Below are 20,329 nucleotides of genomic sequence, written 5' to 3' on the forward strand. Positions count from 1 at the left end.
CTGTCTTCCTCGTGGAGGGAGTTTGCTCAGAACAAAGAGTGAGACGTCGGTGATGTGATGACCGCTGGTTTATAAAAACCTCATCTGTGTCCAAAGAGACGACGCTAGAGAGCTGGAGGAGGGGTTCATCTTCAGAGGAACAACTCAGAATGTTTTAGATTAAACACACAAAACTGAAATATACAGTCATGAATGTGCGAGCAGAAATTGTGCGATTGTCTGAATTTTGTTACCGGCAAAGTCATTATTTATTTATTCATAATCTTTTTTTGTATTATCTACAATAACCCTAATATGCGACGGTGTATATATAAGGACTTTTATAGGTTAGTTTATATAAATACATTACAGACCCGAGGGGAAAGTCTTCTTTTATGCACATTTATCAATATATAATATCATATAATTATTATATATATTTGTTTCTTTTCTATTCACCTTCTTCCTATGGCTCTGTAATGTATTTATGTTTAATAATCTACAATCACAGTAACACGGCGTCATTCAAACGTGGGTTCTGGTTCTGCTGCGTGCCAATGAGGAAGGCCATGAGATGAAAGCCCCAGAAACACAGTAAGTGTCCCTTGAGTTTAAAGAGTCAGCACTGCATGAGAACACTTCACAGACACAGTCGCTGCAGTCATAACTTCCATAAACTTCTGTCTCGTGATGTTGAAACCTTGACCTGGACTTCCTGTCTCGTGTTTTGTCGTCTCGAACGTGGATCATCTGACGCTGTGAGGTTGTTGTTTTGATATAGATGTTCGATGCTTTGAGTTTCACTTTCATTATTAAAGTTTCAGAACATCGACTCCATAACTGAACAAATCCAAACCGTCTGATGAGACCACGGAGTGAGGAAACGTGTTACTGCTGTTCTTTTACAGTTATTCACCGTTTGTCTGACCTCCAGTGTTTTAATCAACGTGGTGCTGCCCTCTAGTGGGCAGTGGAAGCAGCACAGGTGAAAGAAGATGATCTTCATGCACTGAATTACAAAAATAAAGAAGAGAAATCATATTATGGTTATTTAAATGTTTTATTGGTAGATTTGAATAACTATACTTCATTAGCACACCGACTCTTTTGATCCAACAGATTTTTCTTTTGTTTATTTAATTCATTGATTTACAGACAAGAAGAAGTTTATTAATCTTATTTAACGAATAAGGATTAAATTAAAAGAATGTTTTTTCTAAAGTGATGATTTTATTTTGACGTTCTTTCTCAAGATTAATAAAATAAAAACTATAATAAACAACAACAACAATGATATGTTTAATTTCTTTATTTTGTGATTGTTGTGATGAAACGTTTGTCAAAGTCGGGACAGGCTTATCTTTAATTATTGAATAGTTATGAATATAAGATGTTAAAATAATTATGAGCTGATCACTTATAAAACATTCATTTAACTGGGACGTAATATGATTATTAATAAAAGCACAAACACCAGACATCTATAAACAAGACTGTCTGTATTTGATCATAATATTAATAATAACAATAATAAACTTTATTAATAGAGCACTTTCATACAGAAGATGTAGCTCAAAGTGCTCAAATGTTAAACACATTTACACAAACAATAAGACATTAAAAGACATTAAATAATAATACAAAATATACAAGTGAAAGTAAAAAAAAAAAGAACATCAAGATCAATTAAAAAAAAAGGTAAAACATTTCTTTCTTTTTTTTGGAGCCAGCTCTTTTCACAGATATCTATTAGAAGTTCCTGAGCCGTGACCGAACAGCCTCTGAGTCACGCGGACAGGTGTCGGCTCTCACCTGTCCTCACCTGTCTGTCTCTCTCTGTCTCTCTGGACGCTCAGTCTGTCTGCGGGTGTCGTGATGGGCAGCGGAGCGTCCGGAGGATCCCGGCCGGAGAGGCTGGAGGCTGAACCCGTCCGGACCTCCACACCTGCGGGTCGGAGCGACGACACCCTGCAGGTAACGGTTTGAATGAAGTTAATGTTTCTCGTCCTGTCAGTGATGGACGGATGAACATTCAGCTTGTTGTGTTTTCAGATTGATGAAGATGAAGAGGCAGCGAAGCCTCAAAGTCACTCTGTGGAGATCCAGTCTGTAAAGAGTGACGAGAGCAGCGTGCCCACTACGGAGGGAGGAGGAGGAGGAGGAGGAGGAGGAGGAGGAGGAGGAGGAGAACAGCAAGAAGAAGAAGAAGAACAACAACAACAACGAGAAGAAAAAGAACAAGAAGAACAAGAACAAGAAGAGCAAGAGCCAGAAGAAGAAGAAGAAGAACAAACTGTCCTGAGTCCAGCTGTTCCCGTGAGCTGCCTCTTAAAATATTCACTCAAACATTAATAATGTATCCGTCAAATTATCCTGACATGACTCATCGATCACGATCTGTTACAACCGACATGTGTCTCATCCAACATTCATCTCTTCACGTCTTTATGACGAATACCACAACAAATAATCATCAACCGTTTACACTGTTTAACAATACGGATCAATCATTACACCGTCTGTTGATTCATATCTTAATGTTCACTGTTGATTCATATCTTAATGTTCACTGTCTGTTGATTCATATCTTAATGTTCATTGTCTGTTGATTCATATCTTAATGTTCACTGTCTGTTGATTCATATCTTAATGTTCACTGTTTGTTGATTCATATCTTAATGTTCACTGTCTGTTGATTCATATCTTAATGTTCACTGTTTGTTGATTCATATCTTAATGTTCACTGTCTGTTGATTCATATCTTAATGTTCACTGTCTGTTGATTCATATCTCAATGTTCATTGTTTGTTGATTCATATCTTAATGTTCACTGTTGATTCATATCTTAATGCTCATTGTCTGTTGATTCATATCTTAATGTTCACTGTTGATTCATATCTTAATGTTCACTGTCTGTTGATTCATATCTTAATGTTCACTGTCTGTTGATTCATATCTTAATGTTCACTGTTTGTTGATTCGTATCTTAATGTTCACTGTTGATTCATATCTTAATGCTCACTGTCTGTTGATTCATATCTTAATGTTCACTGTCTGTTGATTCATATCTTAATGTTCACTGTTGATTCATATCTTAATGCTCATTGTCTGTTGATTCATATCTTAATGCTCATTGTCTGTTGATTCATATCTTAATGTTCACTGTTTGTTGATTCATATCTTAATGTTCACTGTTGATTCATATCTTAATGCTCACTGTCTGTTGATTCATATCTTAATGTTCACTGTCTGTTGATTCATATCTTAATGTTCACTGTTGATTCATATCTTAATGCTCATTGTCTGTTGATTCATATCTTAATGTTCACTGTCTGTTGATTCATATCTTAATGTTCACTGTTGATTCATATCTTAATGTTCACTGTCTGTTGATTCATATCTTAATGCTCACTGTCTGTTGATTCATATCTTAATGTTCACTGTTGATTCATATCTTAATGCTCATTGTCTGTTGATTCATATCTTAATGTTCACTGTTGATTCATATCTTAATGCTCATTGTCTGTTGATTCATATCTTAATGTTCACTGTTGATTCATATCTTAATGCTCATTGTCTGTTGATTCATATCTTAATGCTCACTGTCTGTTGATTCACATCTTAATGCTCATTGTCTGTTGATTCATATCTTAATGTTCACTGTCTGTTGATTCATATCTTAATGTTCACTGTTTGTTGATTCATATCTTAATGTTCACTGTTGATTCATATCTTAATGCTCATTGTCTGTTGATTCATATCTTAATGTTCACTGTTGATTCATATCTTAATGTTCACTGTCTGTTGATTCATATCTTAATGTTCACTGTCTGTTGATTCATATCTTAATGCTCATTGTCTGTTGATTCATATCTTAATGTTCACTGTTTGTTGATTCATATCTTAATGTTCACTGTTGATTCATATCTTAATGCTCATTGTCTGTTGATTCATATCTTAATGTTCACTGTTGATTCATATCTTAATGTTCACTGTCTGTTGATTCATATCTTAATGTTCACTGTCTGTTGATTCATATCTTAATGTTCACTGTTTGTTGATTCGTATCTTAATGTTCACTGTTGATTCATATCTTAATGCTCACTGTCTGTTGATTCATATCTTAATGTTCACTGTCTGTTGATTCATATCTTAATGTTCACTGTTGATTCATATCTTAATGCTCATTGTCTGTTGATTCATATCTTAATGCTCATTGTCTGTTGATTCATATCTTAATGTTCACTGTTTGTTGATTCATATCTTAATGTTCACTGTTGATTCATATCTTAATGCTCACTGTCTGTTGATTCATATCTTAATGTTCACTGTCTGTTGATTCATATCTTAATGTTCACTGTTGATTCATATCTTAATGCTCATTGTCTGTTGATTCATATCTTAATGTTCACTGTCTGTTGATTCATATCTTAATGTTCACTGTTGATTCATATCTTAATGTTCACTGTCTGTTGATTCATATCTTAATGCTCACTGTCTGTTGATTCATATCTTAATGTTCACTGTTGATTCATATCTTAATGCTCATTGTCTGTTGATTCATATCTTAATGTTCACTGTTGATTCATATCTTAATGCTCATTGTCTGTTGATTCATATCTTAATGTTCACTGTTGATTCATATCTTAATGCTCATTGTCTGTTGATTCATATCTTAATGCTCACTGTCTGTTGATTCATATCTTAATGTTCACTGTCTGTTGATTCATATCTTAATGTTCACTGTCTGTTGATTCATATCTTAATGTTCACTGTCTGTTGATTCATATCTTAATGTTCACTGTTGATTCATATCTTAATGTTCACTGTCTGTTGATTCATATCTTAATGTTCACTGTTGATTCATATCTTAATGTTCACTGTCTGTTGATTCATATCTTAATGTTCACTGTCTGTTGATTCATATCTTAATGTTCACTGTTGATTCATATCTTAATGCTTATTGTCTGTTGATTCATATCTTAATGTTCACTGTTGATTCATATCTTAATGTTCACTGTTGATTCATATCTTAATGCTTATTGTCTGTTGATTCATATCTTAATGTTCACTGTTGATTCATATCTTAATGTTCACTGTTGATTCATATCTTAATGCTTATTGTCTGTTGATTCATATCTTAATGTTCACTGTTGATTCATATCTTAATGCTCACTGTCTGTTGATTCATATCTTAATGTTCACTGTCTGTTGATTCATATCTTAATGTTCACTGTTGATTCATATTTTAATGCTCATTGTCTGTTGATTCATATCTTAATGTTCACTGTCTGTTGATTCATATCTTAATGTTCACTGTTGATTCAGATCTTAATGTTCACTGTCTGTTGATTCATATCTTAATGTTCACTGTCTGTTGATTCATATCTTAATGTTCACTGTTGATTCATATCTTAATGCTCATTGTCTGTTGATTCATATCTTAATGTTCACTGTTGATTCATATCTTAATGCTCATTGTCTGTTGATTCATATCTTAATGCTCATTGTCTGTTGATTCATATCTTAATGTTCACTGTCTGTTGATTCATATCTTAATGTTCACTGTCTGATGATTCATATCTTAATGTTCACTGTCTGTTGATTCATATCCTAATGTCACTGTTGATTCATATCTTAATGTTCACTGTTGATTCATATCTTAATGCTCACTGTCTGTTGATTCATATCTTAATGTTCACTGTTGATTCATATCTTAACGCTCATTGTCTGTTGATTCATATCTTAATGTTCACTGTTGATTCATATCTTAATGTTCACTGTCTGTTGATTCATATCTTAATTTTCACTGTCTGTTGATTCATATCTTAATGCTCATTGTCTGTTGATTCATATCTTAATGTTCACTGTTGATTCATATCTTAATGCTCATTGTCTGTTGATTCATATCTTAATGTTCACTGTCTGTTGATTCATATCTTAATGTTCACTGTCTGTTGATTCATATCTTAATGTTCACTGTCTGTTGATTCATATCTTAATGCTCATTGTCTGTTGATTCATATCTTAATGTTCACTGTTGATTCATATCTTAATGCTCATTGTCTGTTGATTCATATCTTAATGTTCACTGTCTGTTGATTCATATCTTAATGCTCACTGTCTGTTGATTAATATCTTAATGTTCACTGTCTGTTGATTCATATCTTAATGCTCATTGTCTGTTGATTCATATCTTAATGTTCACTGTTGATTCATATCTTAATGCTCATTGTCTGTTGATTCATATCTTAATGCTCATTGTCTGTTGATTCATATCTTAATGTTCACTGTCTGTTGATTCATATCTTAATGTTCACTGTTTGTTGATTCATATCTTAATGTTCACTGTTGATTCATATCTTAATGCTCATTGTCTGTTGATTCATATCTTAATGTTCACTGTTTGTTGATTCATATCTTAATGCTCATTGTTTGTTGATTCATATCCTAATGCTCATTGTCTGTTGATTCATATCTTAATGTTCACTGTCTGTTGATTCATATCTTAATGTTCACTGTCTGTTGATTCATATCTTAATGCTCATTGTCTGTTGATTAATATCTTAATGTTCACTGTCTGTTGATTCATATCTTAATGTTCACTGTTGATTCATATCTTAATGTTCACTGTCTGTTGATTCATATCTTAATGCTCATTGTCTGTTGATTCATATCTTAATGTTCACTGTTGATTCATATCTTAATGCTCATTGTCTGTTGATTCATATCTTAATGTTCACTGTCTGTTGATTCATATCTTAATGTTCACTGTCTGATGATTCATATCTTAATGTTCACTGTCTGTTGATTCATATCCTAATGTCACTGTTGATTCATATCTTAATGTTCACTGTTGATTCATATCTTAATGCTCACTGTCTGTTGATTCATATCTTAATGTTCACTGTTGATTCATATCTTAACGCTCATTGTCTGTTGATTCATATCTTAATGTTCACTGTTGATTCATATCTTAATGTTCACTGTCTGTTGATTCATATCTTAATTTTCACTGTCTGTTGATTCATATCTTAATGCTCATTGTCTGTTGATTCATATCTTAATGTTCACTGTTGATTCATATCTTAATGCTCATTGTCTGTTGATTCATATCTTAATGTTCACTGTCTGTTGATTCATATCTTAATGTTCACTGTCTGTTGATTCATATCTTAATGTTCACTGTCTGTTGATTCATATCTTAATGCTCATTGTCTGTTGATTCATATCTTAATGTTCACTGTTGATTCATATCTTAATGCTCATTGTCTGTTGATTCATATCTTAATGTTCACTGTCTGTTGATTCATATCTTAATGCTCACTGTCTGTTGATTAATATCTTAATGTTCACTGTCTGTTGATTCATATCTTAATGCTCATTGTCTGTTGATTCATATCTTAATGTTCACTGTTGATTCATATCTTAATGCTCATTGTCTGTTGATTCATATCTTAATGCTCATTGTCTGTTGATTCATATCTTAATGTTCACTGTCTGTTGATTCATATCTTAATGTTCACTGTTTGTTGATTCATATCTTAATGTTCACTGTTGATTCATATCTTAATGCTCATTGTCTGTTGATTCATATCTTAATGTTCACTGTTTGTTGATTCATATCTTAATGCTCATTGTTTGTTGATTCATATCCTAATGCTCATTGTCTGTTGATTCATATCTTAATGTTCACTGTCTGTTGATTCATATCTTAATGTTCACTGTCTGTTGATTCATATCTTAATGCTCATTGTCTGTTGATTAATATCTTAATGTTCACTGTCTGTTGATTCATATCTTAATGTTCACTGTTGATTCATATCTTAATGTTCACTGTCTGTTGATTCATATCTTAATGCTCATTGTCTGTTGATTCATATCTTAATGTTCACTGTTGATTCATATCTTAATGCTCATTGTCTGTTGATTCATATCTTAATGTTCACTGTCTGTTGATTCATATCTTAATGTTCACTGTCTGTTGATTCATATCTTAATGTTCACTGTCTGTTGATTCATATCTTAATGTTCACTGTCTGTTGATTCATATCTTAATGCTCATTGTCTGTTGATTAATATCTTAATGTTCACTGTCTGTTGATTCATATCTTAATGCTCATTGTCTGTTGATTCATATCTTAATGTTCACTGTTGATTCATATCTTAATGCTCATTGTCTGTTGATTCATATCTTAATGTTCACTGTCTGTTGATTCATATCTTAATGTTCACTGTTTGTTGATTCATATCTTAATGTTCACTGTTGATTCATATCTTAATGCTCATTGTCTGTTGATTCATATCTTAATGTTCACTGTCTGTTGATTCATATCTTAATGTTCACTGTTTGTTGATTCATATCTTAATGTTCACTGTCTTTTGATTCATATCTTAATGTTCACTGTTTGTTGATTCATATCTTAATGCTCATTGTTTGTTGATTCATATCTTAATGCTCATTGTCTGTTGATTCATATCTTAATGTTCACTGTCTGTTGATTCATATCTTAATGTTCACTGTCTGTTGATTCATATCTTAATGTTCACTGTTTGTTGATTCATATCTTAATGCTCATTGTCTGTTGATTAATATCTTAATGTTCACTGTCTGTTGATTCATATCTTAATGTTCACTGTTTGTTGATTCATATCTTAATGTTCACTGTTTGTTGATTCATATCTTAATGCTCATTGTCTGTTGATTCATATCTTAATGTTCACTGTCTGTTGATTCATATCTTAATGTTCACTGTTTGTTGATTCATATCTTAATGCTCATTGTTTGTTGATTCATATCTTAATGTTCACTGTCTGTTGATTCATATCTTAATGTTCACTGTCTGTTGATTCATATCTTAATGTTCACTGTTTGTTGATTCATATCTTAATGCTCACTGTCTGTTGATTCATATCTTAATGTTCACTGTCTGTTGATTCATATCTTAATGTTCACTGTTTGTTGATTCATATCTTAATGCTCATTGTCTGTTGATTCATATCTTAATGTTCACTGTCTGTTGATTCATATCTTAATGTTCACTGTCTGTTGATTCATATCTTAATGTTCACTGTTTGTTGATTCATATCTTAATGCTCATTGTCTGTTGATTCATATCTTAATGCTCATTGTCTGTTGATTCATATCTTAATGTTCACTGTCTGTTGATTCATATCTTAATGTTCACTGTTTGTTGATTCATATCTTAATGCTCATTGTCTGTTGATTCATATCTTAATGCTCATTGTCTGTTGATTCATATCTTAATGTTCACTGTCTGTTGATTCATATCTTAATGTTCACTGTTTGTTGATTCATATCTTAATGCTCATTGTCTATTGATTCATATCTTAATGTTCATTGTCTGTTGATTCATATCTTAATGCTCACTGTCTGTTGATTCATATCTTAATGTTCACTGTTGATTCATATCTTAATGTTCACTGTTTGTTGATTCATATCTTAATGCTCATTGTCTGTTGATTCATATCTTAATGTTCATTGTCTGTTGATTCATATCTTAATGTTCATTGTCTGTTGATTCATATCTTAATGCTCACTGTCTGATGATTCATATCTGATGATTATGTAAAATGCTTCAGGAGTCCGAGTCCGAGGCTGACGGTGAACAAGTGTCTCTGGACTTTGAGAGTTTCCTCCACATCAGCGGGACTTTGTTCAGCTGCTTCACTCACCACGGAACCAGAGTCTACGTCGACGAGTCGCAGGTACCATGTACGACATATGATGCAATTTGTACAACATAATACTATATACGATATGAGGAATTATATGTCACGATACAGGATACGACAAATGATACGATGTTTACGAGATATGATGTGTTACAATATATGATATGATGAATTATATGTTACGATACAGGATACAATTTATTACGATACATTATACGATCTACGATATACAATATCAATATACGATCTACGATATACGATATACATTGTCGATATACGATCTACGATATTTGAAATGCTAAATGATATGATACTATATACGATGCAATATACAATGACATATATGATGTGATGCAATGCGATATATGTTACGATATACGATATGTGAAATGCTAAATGATACAATGCAATATACAATACAATATATGATAACATACACCATACGCTAACACGAGATAGGATAGGATATACGGTACACGGGAACACTTATGGATCTTTTGAAGAAATAATCGAATACCTTCTGGTATCTCGAGATAATGAAGAGATCTTCTCAAGAAGAAAAGTAAGATGTACCGTCGACCACAGCCGCTCTCTCCACTGTCAGTGTTTTCTTCTTCCATCATTCACAGAAAGATTTAACTTGTTTTGCTTTGGAAGAACTCAGTCATCTTCCTAATTTTCCTCCATATTCACCTCCAGAGCTTGAACCACTGTTCACCGTACCGGTCTACAAATTCTCGTGTCTCATATTTGAACTTCCTCACCAGAACCTGCAGCCGTTTCCAAAGGAGTGGTACAGTCAGGGTCGCTTCATCACCGCTAACGAGGTTTGTCTGTTTACAACTAGTTTTACTACAAATTAAATCAATCGTTGACGACAAGCAAACTTCAGTGTGACGAACTGAGATCTGTATTTGGTCCCTCAGGGCTTCGGTCAGCTGCAGACTTCGTCCAGCAACCAGCCGGAGGTCCGAGAGGACGACCGCACCGGCAGCATCTACATCCAAGGCAAAGGAACCGTCATGACCTACATGTTTGAGGTGAGACATCTCAAACACAGACGTCCTGTCGTGATGCTCTTCAGTTTGATAGAGCTCTGGTTGTTTTTCCCAGGAGAGGGTGAACATCTGCAGGTTCTGGGATCCTCAGTCGGGCGTCTGGCTGCTGCTGCCGCTGCAGTGGGAGATGAACGTTGAGTTCGTCAAAGCTCGAGTCCAACGAGTCCTGGTGAGGAAGACTCTGAAGCTGCTGTGTGTGGCTCAGGTCCTGTCCTGATTCAAGGGTCATTTATCGTCTTTAAGTTGCTCTCAGTTCAATATTGTTTGGTTTTGTGTCCCAGTCCACCCTGCCGGGTCTGGTGGACCAGAAGGAGATCACTGCAGCACTGAGACAGTGTAACTACGACCCTGATGAGGTCATCTCTGTCTACCTCGCCATGTTTGGAGAGATCCTCCTGCGGGCTTCTCCGAGCGGAGACCACGACTACGGCAACCTCAACTCCTTCAGGTCTGCAGAGGAAAAAAAACACACAACAGTAGCATTGGTCTTTAAACCCAATAAGTTCACCAGACATGTGCTTAACCCTGGCAGAGCCCTCCTGGAGCGGGACGGGGTCATCGAGGATCTGAGGCAGAAGGTGCAGATCAAAGAGAAGGAGGCCGACGATCTCCTCCAGAGGAACGGCTACCTGGCGAGGGAGGCGCGCTACCAAAGTGAAGTCGTCCAGCACCTGAACCAGAAGTTGGCCGAGCTCGAGGCTGACCGGCAGGAGGCACGAGAGAAGATCCGATCCCTCCAGAACCGCCGGGCTCCCGCGGTCCCGCTTGCCAAAACCACCCTGGAGCCCGACCGACTCCGCCAGGCGAGCCGTCTGACCCGCGAGCTGAACGTCTCCAACAAGCAGCTCCGATCCACCGTCCACCAGGCGCTGACCGACGCGCAGAACCGGCTGGAGCAGCTGAGGGGCGCCGTGGGGAAGCTGTCCCGGGGGGAGCGGGAGGCGGCCGGGGAGGCGGAGGAGCTGCGATCCCTCTACAGGAAGGAGGTGGCGGAGAGGAAGAGTCTGTACAACAAGCTGTTGGAGCTGCAGGGAAACATCCGGGTGTTCTGTCGCTGCAGGAAGAGCTCGGCCTCCGGCTCCTGTCTGGAGAGAGCCGACGAGCAGGAGGTGCTGGTCGTCCAGAAGGGAAGCAGGAGGAAGTTCCACTTTGACAAAGTCTACCCTCAGAGCAGCACACAGGTAACCACTCACCTCCTCTCACCTCCTCTCACCTCCTCAACCCGGCTGATGCCTCTGAAGTCCAACTCCAGCACTTCTACTTTTCTTCTTAATTATTAAACATTCAGCTTTTGAGAAGCAACTTCTGTTATTATCAGAAATCCTTTTTACTTATTTCAAACTAATCCCATCTTCATCGCCTCTTCTCCTCCTCTTCCTCCTCCTCTCCTCCTCTCTGCAGGAGGAGGTGTTTGCAGGAGCTCTCCCTCTGATAGCTTCCTGTGTGGACGGGTATAACGTCTGCATCCTGGCCTACGGACAAACGGGCTCAGGGAAGACGTTCACCATGATGGGCATCAAGGAGAACCCCGGAGTCAACGTCAGGTCAGAGCACCTCCTGCATGAAAAGACTTATATATACATATATAGAGATATATCTATATATGTATATATATATAGATATATATCCTGTTACTTTGAGTTCTGTTTAACATCTGTTTACAAACTCTCACACAGCTGGAGTTGAATCTCCTTCAGGCAACAACCTTGTTGGTTGAAGTTAAAGATTTGAGTTGAAATAACCTCTTTAAATCTGTTATTGGATGGTTTGCTTCAGTGAAACATGACGTTATAAAACGTGCGGCTGGTTTGTACAGAAGAGTTTAACTGAGTCAGAATCAAACAGCCGTTACTAAAGTCACCGGTTACACCTGAGTCACCTCTGAACAGGTGACAATGTCATTGTCTTGACAATCAAGACAATGATTAGGTCTCATTGTGTGACGACGGCTCATCAATACGTGATGAGAGGTTGAGTTACACACACTACACAAAGCTGCTCCTGTTACCTGTGTGTGTGTGTGTGTGTGTGTGTGTGTGTGTGTGTGTGTGTGTGTGTGTGTGTGTGTGTCTTCAGGTCGATACGAGAGCTTCTTCGTCTCTGTGCAGAGAAAGAGTCGGTGTTCTTCACTCTGAAGGTTTGACTCTTTACTCCAAAGAAACAGTACTTTGATCTTTTACTTCAGTAAAAGTAGAAATACCACAGTATTAAAAAAGACAAAGTCAAACATATTACTCACATAGAAGTATTAAAGTATTAGTATCAAAATATACTCAAAGTACCAAAAGTAAAAGTACTTGTTTCATGTTTTATGAATAAATTAATTTTCCAGATCTCGATGTTGGAGATCTACAACGACGGTCTGAACGACCTTTTGACTCAAAGCCCCGGAGCCGCTCTGGACCTCAGAGTCCAGGGGAAGTCCGTGACGGTCCCGGGTCTGACCCGGGTCCAGGTCCAGACCGAGGAGGACATCCTCGACGCCATGGAGACGGGAGAGAAGAACCGAAAGATCGCCTCGACCAAGATGAACATCCAGAGGTGCTGCTCGCATTCTTACATGGATGGAGAACGTTCCTGATCCAGTATTGACTCCTCGTCTCCTCCCTCCTCAGCTCCAGGTCACACCTGGTGGTGTTGCTGCAGGTGGACGGTGAGGACCAGGTTTCTGGTCTCTCGTCCCGCGGGACGCTGACTCTGGTCGATCTGGCCGGATCCGAGCGGATCTCCAGGACCGAGGCCGAAGGTCTGAGGCTGGTGGAGGCCGCCGCCATCAACAAGTCCCTGACCGCCCTGGGACAGGTACTCAGGACTCAAAGGGTCCAGAACTTTAGAGCAGTAACTTTAACACGAGTCGTTCACATTCTCTCCTGATCACTGATTGGCTGTGTGTGAGTGAGGTCACAGTGTGGTGTGTCCCGTCAGGTGTTCGAGGCTCTGAAGAGGAACTCCCTCCACGTCCCCTTCAGGAACTCTAAACTCACCCTGCTGCTGCAGCCCTGCCTCAGTGGAGACGCAAAGGTGAGAACCAGTCTTTGAACGCGTCGCTCTGAGGTCTTTGAACGCGTCGCTTGGAGGTCTTTGAACGCGTCGCTCAGAGGTCTTTGAACGCGTCGCTCAGAGGTCTTTGAACGCATCGCTCGAAGGTCTTTGAACACGTCGCTCAGAGGTCTTTGAACTCTGAGGTCTTTGAACACGTCGCTCAGAGGTCTTTGAACTCGGAGGTCTTTGAACGCATCGCTGAATATTTCGTGACATTAAAACATGTCGTGAATCTCTATTAAATGTTTTATTTCTTTTTGGAAAGTGACTGTAAACGTTTGGGTCACAGGAGCCTGAATCAATCCTACACATAGTATTGAATCATAAGATCAGTGTAGCCTGTAGCTTTAAACCCTTTGAACAGACGTGAAATAATGATTCACTTCATACATGAACAGTCACATGTTCACAGCATAACGTGGTCTACCTGGTGGACCGTGTGCTCTGGTTCCTCCTCAGTGCTGCGTGTTGGTGAACGTCAGTCCGGACCTCAAAGACGAAGCAGAGACTCTGAGCTCGCTGCAGTTCGGCTCCTCCGTCCGGCAGGTCGTCCTCGGCAGAGCGCCGCCCAACGTGGTGCCGACTAAAAACAACAAGACGGCCCAGTAGACGACACGCCTTCATTAACAGAAGACGATGCTTTGTTTGTTGTTGTTGTTGTTGTTGTTGTCACAGCTCAGGGTTGTTACTCTGTGAGAGAGAGACTTTCATGCAGTACCGGTTGTAGTTTTTCTATTACTTTAATAAACTTAACATAACATCATGTACATGCATTGGGTTACTTGAAGTAAAGCTGAGTCAGCACTTCTGAACAGCCTTTAAAGTGAACGTTCAGGGTGGAATCATCTGTTTTCAGCTGTTAGCTTTAAGTGCAGAGACGTCAGGACAACTGTTCTGATGAGGAAGGTTTGTGTCCTAGAACCGTAGAAGTCCTCCCGCCGTCGTCTAGCTGCAGGAGCTCCGGCTCTTCAGCAGCTGGTTGAGGACGCTGGTCCGTCTCAGCTCTCTGAGGTCGGAGACGTCCTCCGCGATCACTGGGACGTCCTCGCCGCGGTTCGTCTCGTCATCGTCATCAGCCAGCGTACAGAGGAGGGCGTCGTTCTCGTACGTCGGGAAGTAATACCTGAGGAGAGACGAGTCTTTAGGGACGAGTCTTTAGAGAAGTGTCTGTAGAGACGAGTCTTTAGAGACGAGTCTTTAGAGAAGAGTCTTTAAAGACGAGTTTTTAGAGACAAGTCTGTAGAGAAGAGTCTGTAGAGACGAGTCTTTAGGGACGAGTCTTTAGAGACGAGTCTTTAGAGAAGAGTCTGTAGAGAAGAGTCTGTAGAGACAAGTCTGTAGAGAAGAGTCTGTAGAGACGAGTCTTTAGAGACGAGTCTGTAGAGAAAAGTCTGTAGAGAAGAGTCTTTAGAGAAGAGTCTTTAGGGACGAGTCTTTAGAGACGAGTCTGTAGAGAAGAGTCTTTAAGGACGAGTCTGTAGAGACGAGTCTTTAGAGATGAGTCTTTAGAGAAGAGTCTTTAGGGACGAGTCTTTAGAGAAGAGTCTGTAGAGAAGAGTCTGTAGAGAAGAGTCTTTAGAGACGAGTCTTTAGAGAAGAGTCTGTAGAGAAGAGTCTTTAGAAAAGAGTCTTTAGAGACGAGTCTGTAGAGACGAGTCTGTAGAAACGAGTCTTTAGAGACGAGTCTGTAGAGACAAGTCTTTAGAGAAGAGTCTTTAGGGACGAGTCTGTAGAGAAGAGTCTGTAGAGAAGAGTCTTTAGAGACGAGTCTTTAGAGACGAGTCTTTAGAGAAGAGTCTTTAGAGACGAGTCTTTAGAGACGAGTCTGTAGAGAAGAGTCTGTAGAGAAGAGTCTTTAGAGACGAGTCTTTAGAGACGAGTCTTTAGAAAAGAGTCTTTAGAGACGAGTCTTTAGAGACGAGTCTGTAGAGACGAGTCTTTAGAGAAGAGTCTTTAGGGACGAGTCTGTAGAGAAGAGTCTTTAGAGACGAGTCTTTAGAGAAGAGTCTTTAGAGAAGAGTCTTTAGGGACGAGTCTGTAGAGACGAGTCTTTAGAGAAGAGTCTGTAGAGAAGAGTCTTTAGAAAAGAGTCTTTAGAGACGAGTCTGTAGAGACGAGTCTGTAGAGACGAGTCTTTAGAGAAGAGTCTTTAGAGACGAGTCTGTAGAGACAAGTCTTTAGAGAAGAGTCTTTAGGGACGAGTCTGTAGAGACGAGTCTTTAGAGAAGAGTCTGTAGAGAAGAGTCTTTAGAGAAGAGTCTTTAGAGAAGAGTCTGTAGAGAAGAGTCTTTAGAGAAGAGCCTTTAGAGAAGAGTCTTTAGAGACGAGTCTGTAGAGTTGAGTCTTTAGGGTGTGGTTGGTGGAGGCAGAACGTTTTAAAGTAAAACAGTTTAAACTAAAAGTAAACACAGATATCTGTATATGAATACATAGAGGAGAGTACCACTGTACCATCACAACATAAAAGATACAAACATAACCTTAATAATATTATTTAATACAGATATCATTGGGTTTTGTCACTTTCACTATTTGTGGGAGATATTCATGTTCTGAGCTTTGGAACTACAGTTCCCATAATGCTTTGCCCCAGGGAGTACAAATTGGACGAAAACCCAAAAACTTGAAGCTATAGAAATCAAAACGATACGCAGACGGTAAATATACATAATAAATATAAATACATGATAAATATAAATACATGATAAATATAAACATATATAATAAATATAAATTGCGCTGACTGCGGCTGGTTCCAGGTCGACGCGTCCGGCAGCTTCATCACGTGACCGGCGGCCTCGAGGTGCTGGATGACGTCGTCTCTGGACTCAAACTTGTGCTGGCAGCCGTAGCAGCGGCTCTGGTGGATCTCACGGCGGATGAAGTTCACCAGTTTGACCTGCTGGTAGAACCGGAGGTCTGGAGGGGGGGCGGGGTCATGTTTACTCATATTCACGTGTTAAAAACAACACATTATAACTGTTTACTGTTTTACTTCTGGACTAAAGTCAAAGTCTCTCTAGAGCCGGCGTTTGGTTTGTCCATTCTGGGCTACCGTAGAATCTCATCTCATGGGAAGGAAACGTTTTTCAACGTGACATTTGAAGTCACGTCGTTAAAAAAACAGTTTTAAACTGTAATTAAAACTGTGAAAAGTGAAATGAATGAATATTTATTTGTTTTACTTACTGAGCTCCGTCCTCAGATTGTGGAGGTCAAAGCCATGAGCTTCCTAAAAGATAATATAGAAACAATCAAGAAATATTAAAACTACACCCTGTTAGTCTAAACTGGACCCCGTTAGTCTAAACTGGACCTCGTTAGTCTAAACTGGACCCCGTTAGTCTAACCTAGACCCTGTTAGTCTAACCTAGACCCCCGTTAGTCTAAACTACACCCTGTTAGTCTAACCTAGACCCTGTTAGTCTAAACTACACCGTGTTAGTCTAAACTGGACCCCGTTAGTCTAAACTACACCCTGTTAGTCTAAACTGGACCTCGTTAGTCTAAACTGGACCCCGTTAGTCTAAACTAGACCCCCGTTAGTCTAAACTGGACCTCGTTAGTCTAAACTGGACCCCGTTAGTCTAAACTGGACCCCGTTAGTCTAAACTACACCCTGTTAGTCTAAACTGAACCTCGTTAGTCTAATCTAGACCCTGTTAGTCTAACCTAGACCCCCGTTAGTCTAAACTACACCCTGTTAGTCTAAACTGGACCCCGTTAGTCTAAACTACACCCTGTTAGTCTAAACTGGACCTCGTTAGTCTAAACTGGACCCCGTTAGTCTAAACTGGACCCCGTTAGTCTAAACTACACCCTGTTAGTCTAAACTGGACCCCGTTAGTCTAAACTACACCCCGTTATTCTAAACTACACCCCGTTAGTCTAAACTACACCCCGTTAGTCTAAACTGGACCCCGTTAGTCTAAACTAGACCCCCGTTAGTCTAAACTACACCCTGTTAGTCTAAACTGGACCCTGTTAGTCTAAACTGGACCCCGTTAGTCTAAACTGGACCTGTTAGTCTAAACTGGACCCCGTTAGTCTAAACTAGACCCCCGTTAGTCTAAACTACACCCTGTTAGTCTAAACTGGACCCCGTTAGTCTAAACTAGACCCTGTTAGTCTAAACTACACCCTGTTAGTCTAAACTAGACCCCTGTTAGTCTAAACTACACCCTGTTAGTCTAAACTACACCCTGTTAGTCTAAACTGGACCCTGTTAGTCTAAGTGACCTTCATGTGAGTGTAGATCTGCTCCATGGTGTCAGACTGATGATCACAGAAGAGACAAACAGCAGAGACAGGATGAGCCCTCCAGTCCGACCAATCACTGAGGACGACACAGGAAACAGGACTCCATGAGGTTCTCTGTGAGGGTTCTAGATACAATAAGAGAGACTTCTGGTTCCTACTCACTCCTGCTCCTCCTCATCCACCAGGTCCCGGTCGTCCTCACTCTGCACCTCCTCCCAGGTCTTCCCCAGCTCCTGACCGGAGAACAGAGACATTAGAAGATCACACAGTGGAGAGGAAACCTTCTGATGCTCCACTAACAATACATCTAGAGCTGAAACATCATGGAGTAGATGAAGTTTGATAGTCGGTTTATCGCCGTGTTGAATTGTCAATTATCGAGTAATAATGTTACCAGGTAGACAGAACTCTGAGGTGTTTGGAGGTGTTACCAGGTACAGAACCCGGAGGTGTTTGGAGGTGTTACCAGGTACAGAACCCGGAGGTGTTTGGAGGTGTTACCGGGTACAGAACCCGGAGGTGTTTGGAGGTGTTACCAGGTAGTTGATGACGTAGAAGCGGTCGTACAGGCGGTTGCTGGCGTTGATGCGGCGGTGAGCTTTCTTCCTCATGTGATCCTTCAGTGTGGTTTTGTCCCTGAAGGTTTTCTCACAGTACAAACACTGCAGACTGACGGGAGGACAGGCAGACCGTCAGGTACTTCATCATATGCGTGTTGTTATTGTGGATCTTAGAGACAACTAAAGGACAGAACAGGTTTCATCTGCGTTCATGACTCTTACTTGTCCAGTTTGCTCTGCAGAGTGTCCAGAAACTGGTCGCAGTACACGATGTTGTCCGGCAGCCCGATGCTGAAGGAATGTTCTCTGGCCATGTGGTTCAGTAGAGACGACCTGAAGATGTATTATCATGAAACTGTAGATTAGTCCTCAGAAGGAACCAATTGTTGGATTTAGTCTTTTTCAACTCAAACAGAGAAAACCATTGTTCATGTTCTTGTGAGGAGAATAAAATAAGTAAATATTGTTATTAAAGTGGTTTCCTAAGTGACTGTGAGACTCAGAAGCTTCTGATGAACCTGTTTCCAGTGAACTCGTCGCTGCAGAACATGCAGAGTCGACTGAAGCTGCTGTCGTCTCTCTCCTGCTGCTGCTGCTCCAGAACCTCCTCCTGTGGGACCAACAGCAGCGTCAGAGAGCCACCACAGAAGAAGAAGAAAGGCATCACAGAAGAAGAAGAAGAAGAAGAAGAGAGGCACCACAGAAGAAGAAGAATAGCCACCACAGAAGAAGAAGAAGAGAGGCACCACAGAAGAAGAAGAAGGCTTGGATTGGGTCGATAAAAAGACTGAGTGAAGTCAGATCTGTGAGGAGTTAGTTTAACAGAAGTCAGATCTGGGTGAGGGTTAGTTAGTTTGTGATGGTGCTCTGTGTTGGGTGTCAGGTCCTCACCAGTCTCTTCTGCTGCAGCTTCTCTCGGAGGAGTCGGTCCTCTGGAAGGACGTCACACAGCAGGAAGTAATGCTCCTGCTTCTCTGTGACAACATTTAAATGTTTGACTTTGTTTAGAACTGCTCTCTCTCCAAGAAGGAGAAAGTCAAGATGTCTGTATTTGAGCAGAAAAACGACCATGTTTCAGTGATGTTTCAGTGACGTTTCAGTGATGTTTCAGTGAATATTTCAGTGATGTTTCAGTGATGTTTCAGTGACGTTTCACTGACGTTTCAGTGAATATTTCAGTGAGGTTTCAGTGAATATTTCAGTGATGTTTCAGTGAATATTTCAGTGACGTTACAGTGAATGTTTCAGTGATGTTTCAGTGACGTTTCAGTGAATGTTTCAGTGACGTTTCAGTGAATATTTCAGTGACGTTTCAGTGAATGTTTCAGTGACGTTTCAGTGAATGTTTCAGTGACGTTTCAGTGAATATTTCAGTGACGTTTCAGTGAATATTTCAGTGATGTTTCAGTGACGTTTCAGTGAATATTTTAGTGATGTTTCAGTGAATGTTTCAGTGACGTTTCAGTGAACGTTGCAGTGACGTTTCAGTGAATGTTTCAGTGATGTTTCAGTGAACGTTTCAGTGAACGTTTCAGTGACGTTTCAGTGACATTTCAGTAAATGTTTCAGTGATGTTTCAGTGAACGTTTCAGTGACGTTTCAGTGAATGTTTCAGTGACGTTTCAGTGATGTTTCAGTGAACGTTGCAGTGACGTTTCAGTGAATATTTCAGTGACGTTTCAGTGATGTTTCAGTGAATGTTTCAGTGACATTTCAGTGAATGTTTCAGTGAAT

General features: G+C 39.4%; 3 protein-coding genes across 3 annotated transcripts in view; 2 read left to right on the forward strand and 1 right to left on the reverse strand.

Moving 5' to 3' along the window:
• Positions 1–1,854: 1,854 nt before the first annotated feature.
• Positions 1,855–11,348, forward strand: LOC137881902 (uncharacterized). The gene is made up of 8 exons (XM_068724091.1): positions 1,855–1,953; positions 2,032–2,095; positions 2,210–2,295; positions 9,583–9,708; positions 10,443–10,502; positions 10,602–10,715; positions 10,789–11,181; positions 11,266–11,348. Exons 1-7 carry the CDS (start codon positions 1,855–1,857, stop codon positions 10,948–10,950), a joined length of 711 nt encoding a protein of 236 aa, XP_068580192.1. The 3' UTR covers positions 10,951–11,181; positions 11,266–11,348.
• On the forward strand, positions 11,111–14,384 carry LOC137881903 (uncharacterized). Its single transcript, XM_068724092.1, has 7 exons — positions 11,111–11,914; positions 12,135–12,277; positions 12,810–12,870; positions 13,066–13,274; positions 13,349–13,535; positions 13,659–13,754; positions 14,235–14,384. Exons 1-7 carry the CDS (start codon positions 11,111–11,113, stop codon positions 14,382–14,384), a joined length of 1,650 nt encoding a protein of 549 aa, XP_068580193.1.
• A 37-nt stretch (positions 14,385–14,421) lies between these two features.
• znf277 (zinc finger protein 277) overlaps positions 14,422–20,329 on the reverse strand; it is a 7,663-nt gene continuing 1,755 nt past the window's right edge. The window contains exons 4-12 of the mRNA XM_068723577.1: positions 19,487–19,569; positions 19,114–19,205; positions 18,818–18,928; positions 18,572–18,704; positions 18,198–18,268; positions 18,015–18,111; positions 16,965–17,007; positions 16,520–16,694; positions 14,422–14,898 (exon numbers count right to left, since the gene is read on the reverse strand). Coding sequence (XP_068579678.1) covers positions 14,721–14,898; positions 16,520–16,694; positions 16,965–17,007; positions 18,015–18,111; positions 18,198–18,268; positions 18,572–18,704; positions 18,818–18,928; positions 19,114–19,205; positions 19,487–19,569 — 983 coding nt within the window. The 3' untranslated portion in view covers positions 14,422–14,720. The remainder of the gene's footprint in view (positions 14,899–16,519; positions 16,695–16,964; positions 17,008–18,014; positions 18,112–18,197; positions 18,269–18,571; positions 18,705–18,817; positions 18,929–19,113; positions 19,206–19,486; positions 19,570–20,329) is intronic.

This window comes from Cebidichthys violaceus, unplaced genomic scaffold (genome assembly GCF_023349555.1).
Source record: "Cebidichthys violaceus isolate CVI_PGR_0920_01 unplaced genomic scaffold, fCebVio1.0.p SCAF_3, whole genome shotgun sequence".
NCBI classification, from domain to species: domain Eukaryota; kingdom Metazoa; phylum Chordata; class Actinopteri; order Perciformes; family Stichaeidae; genus Cebidichthys; species Cebidichthys violaceus.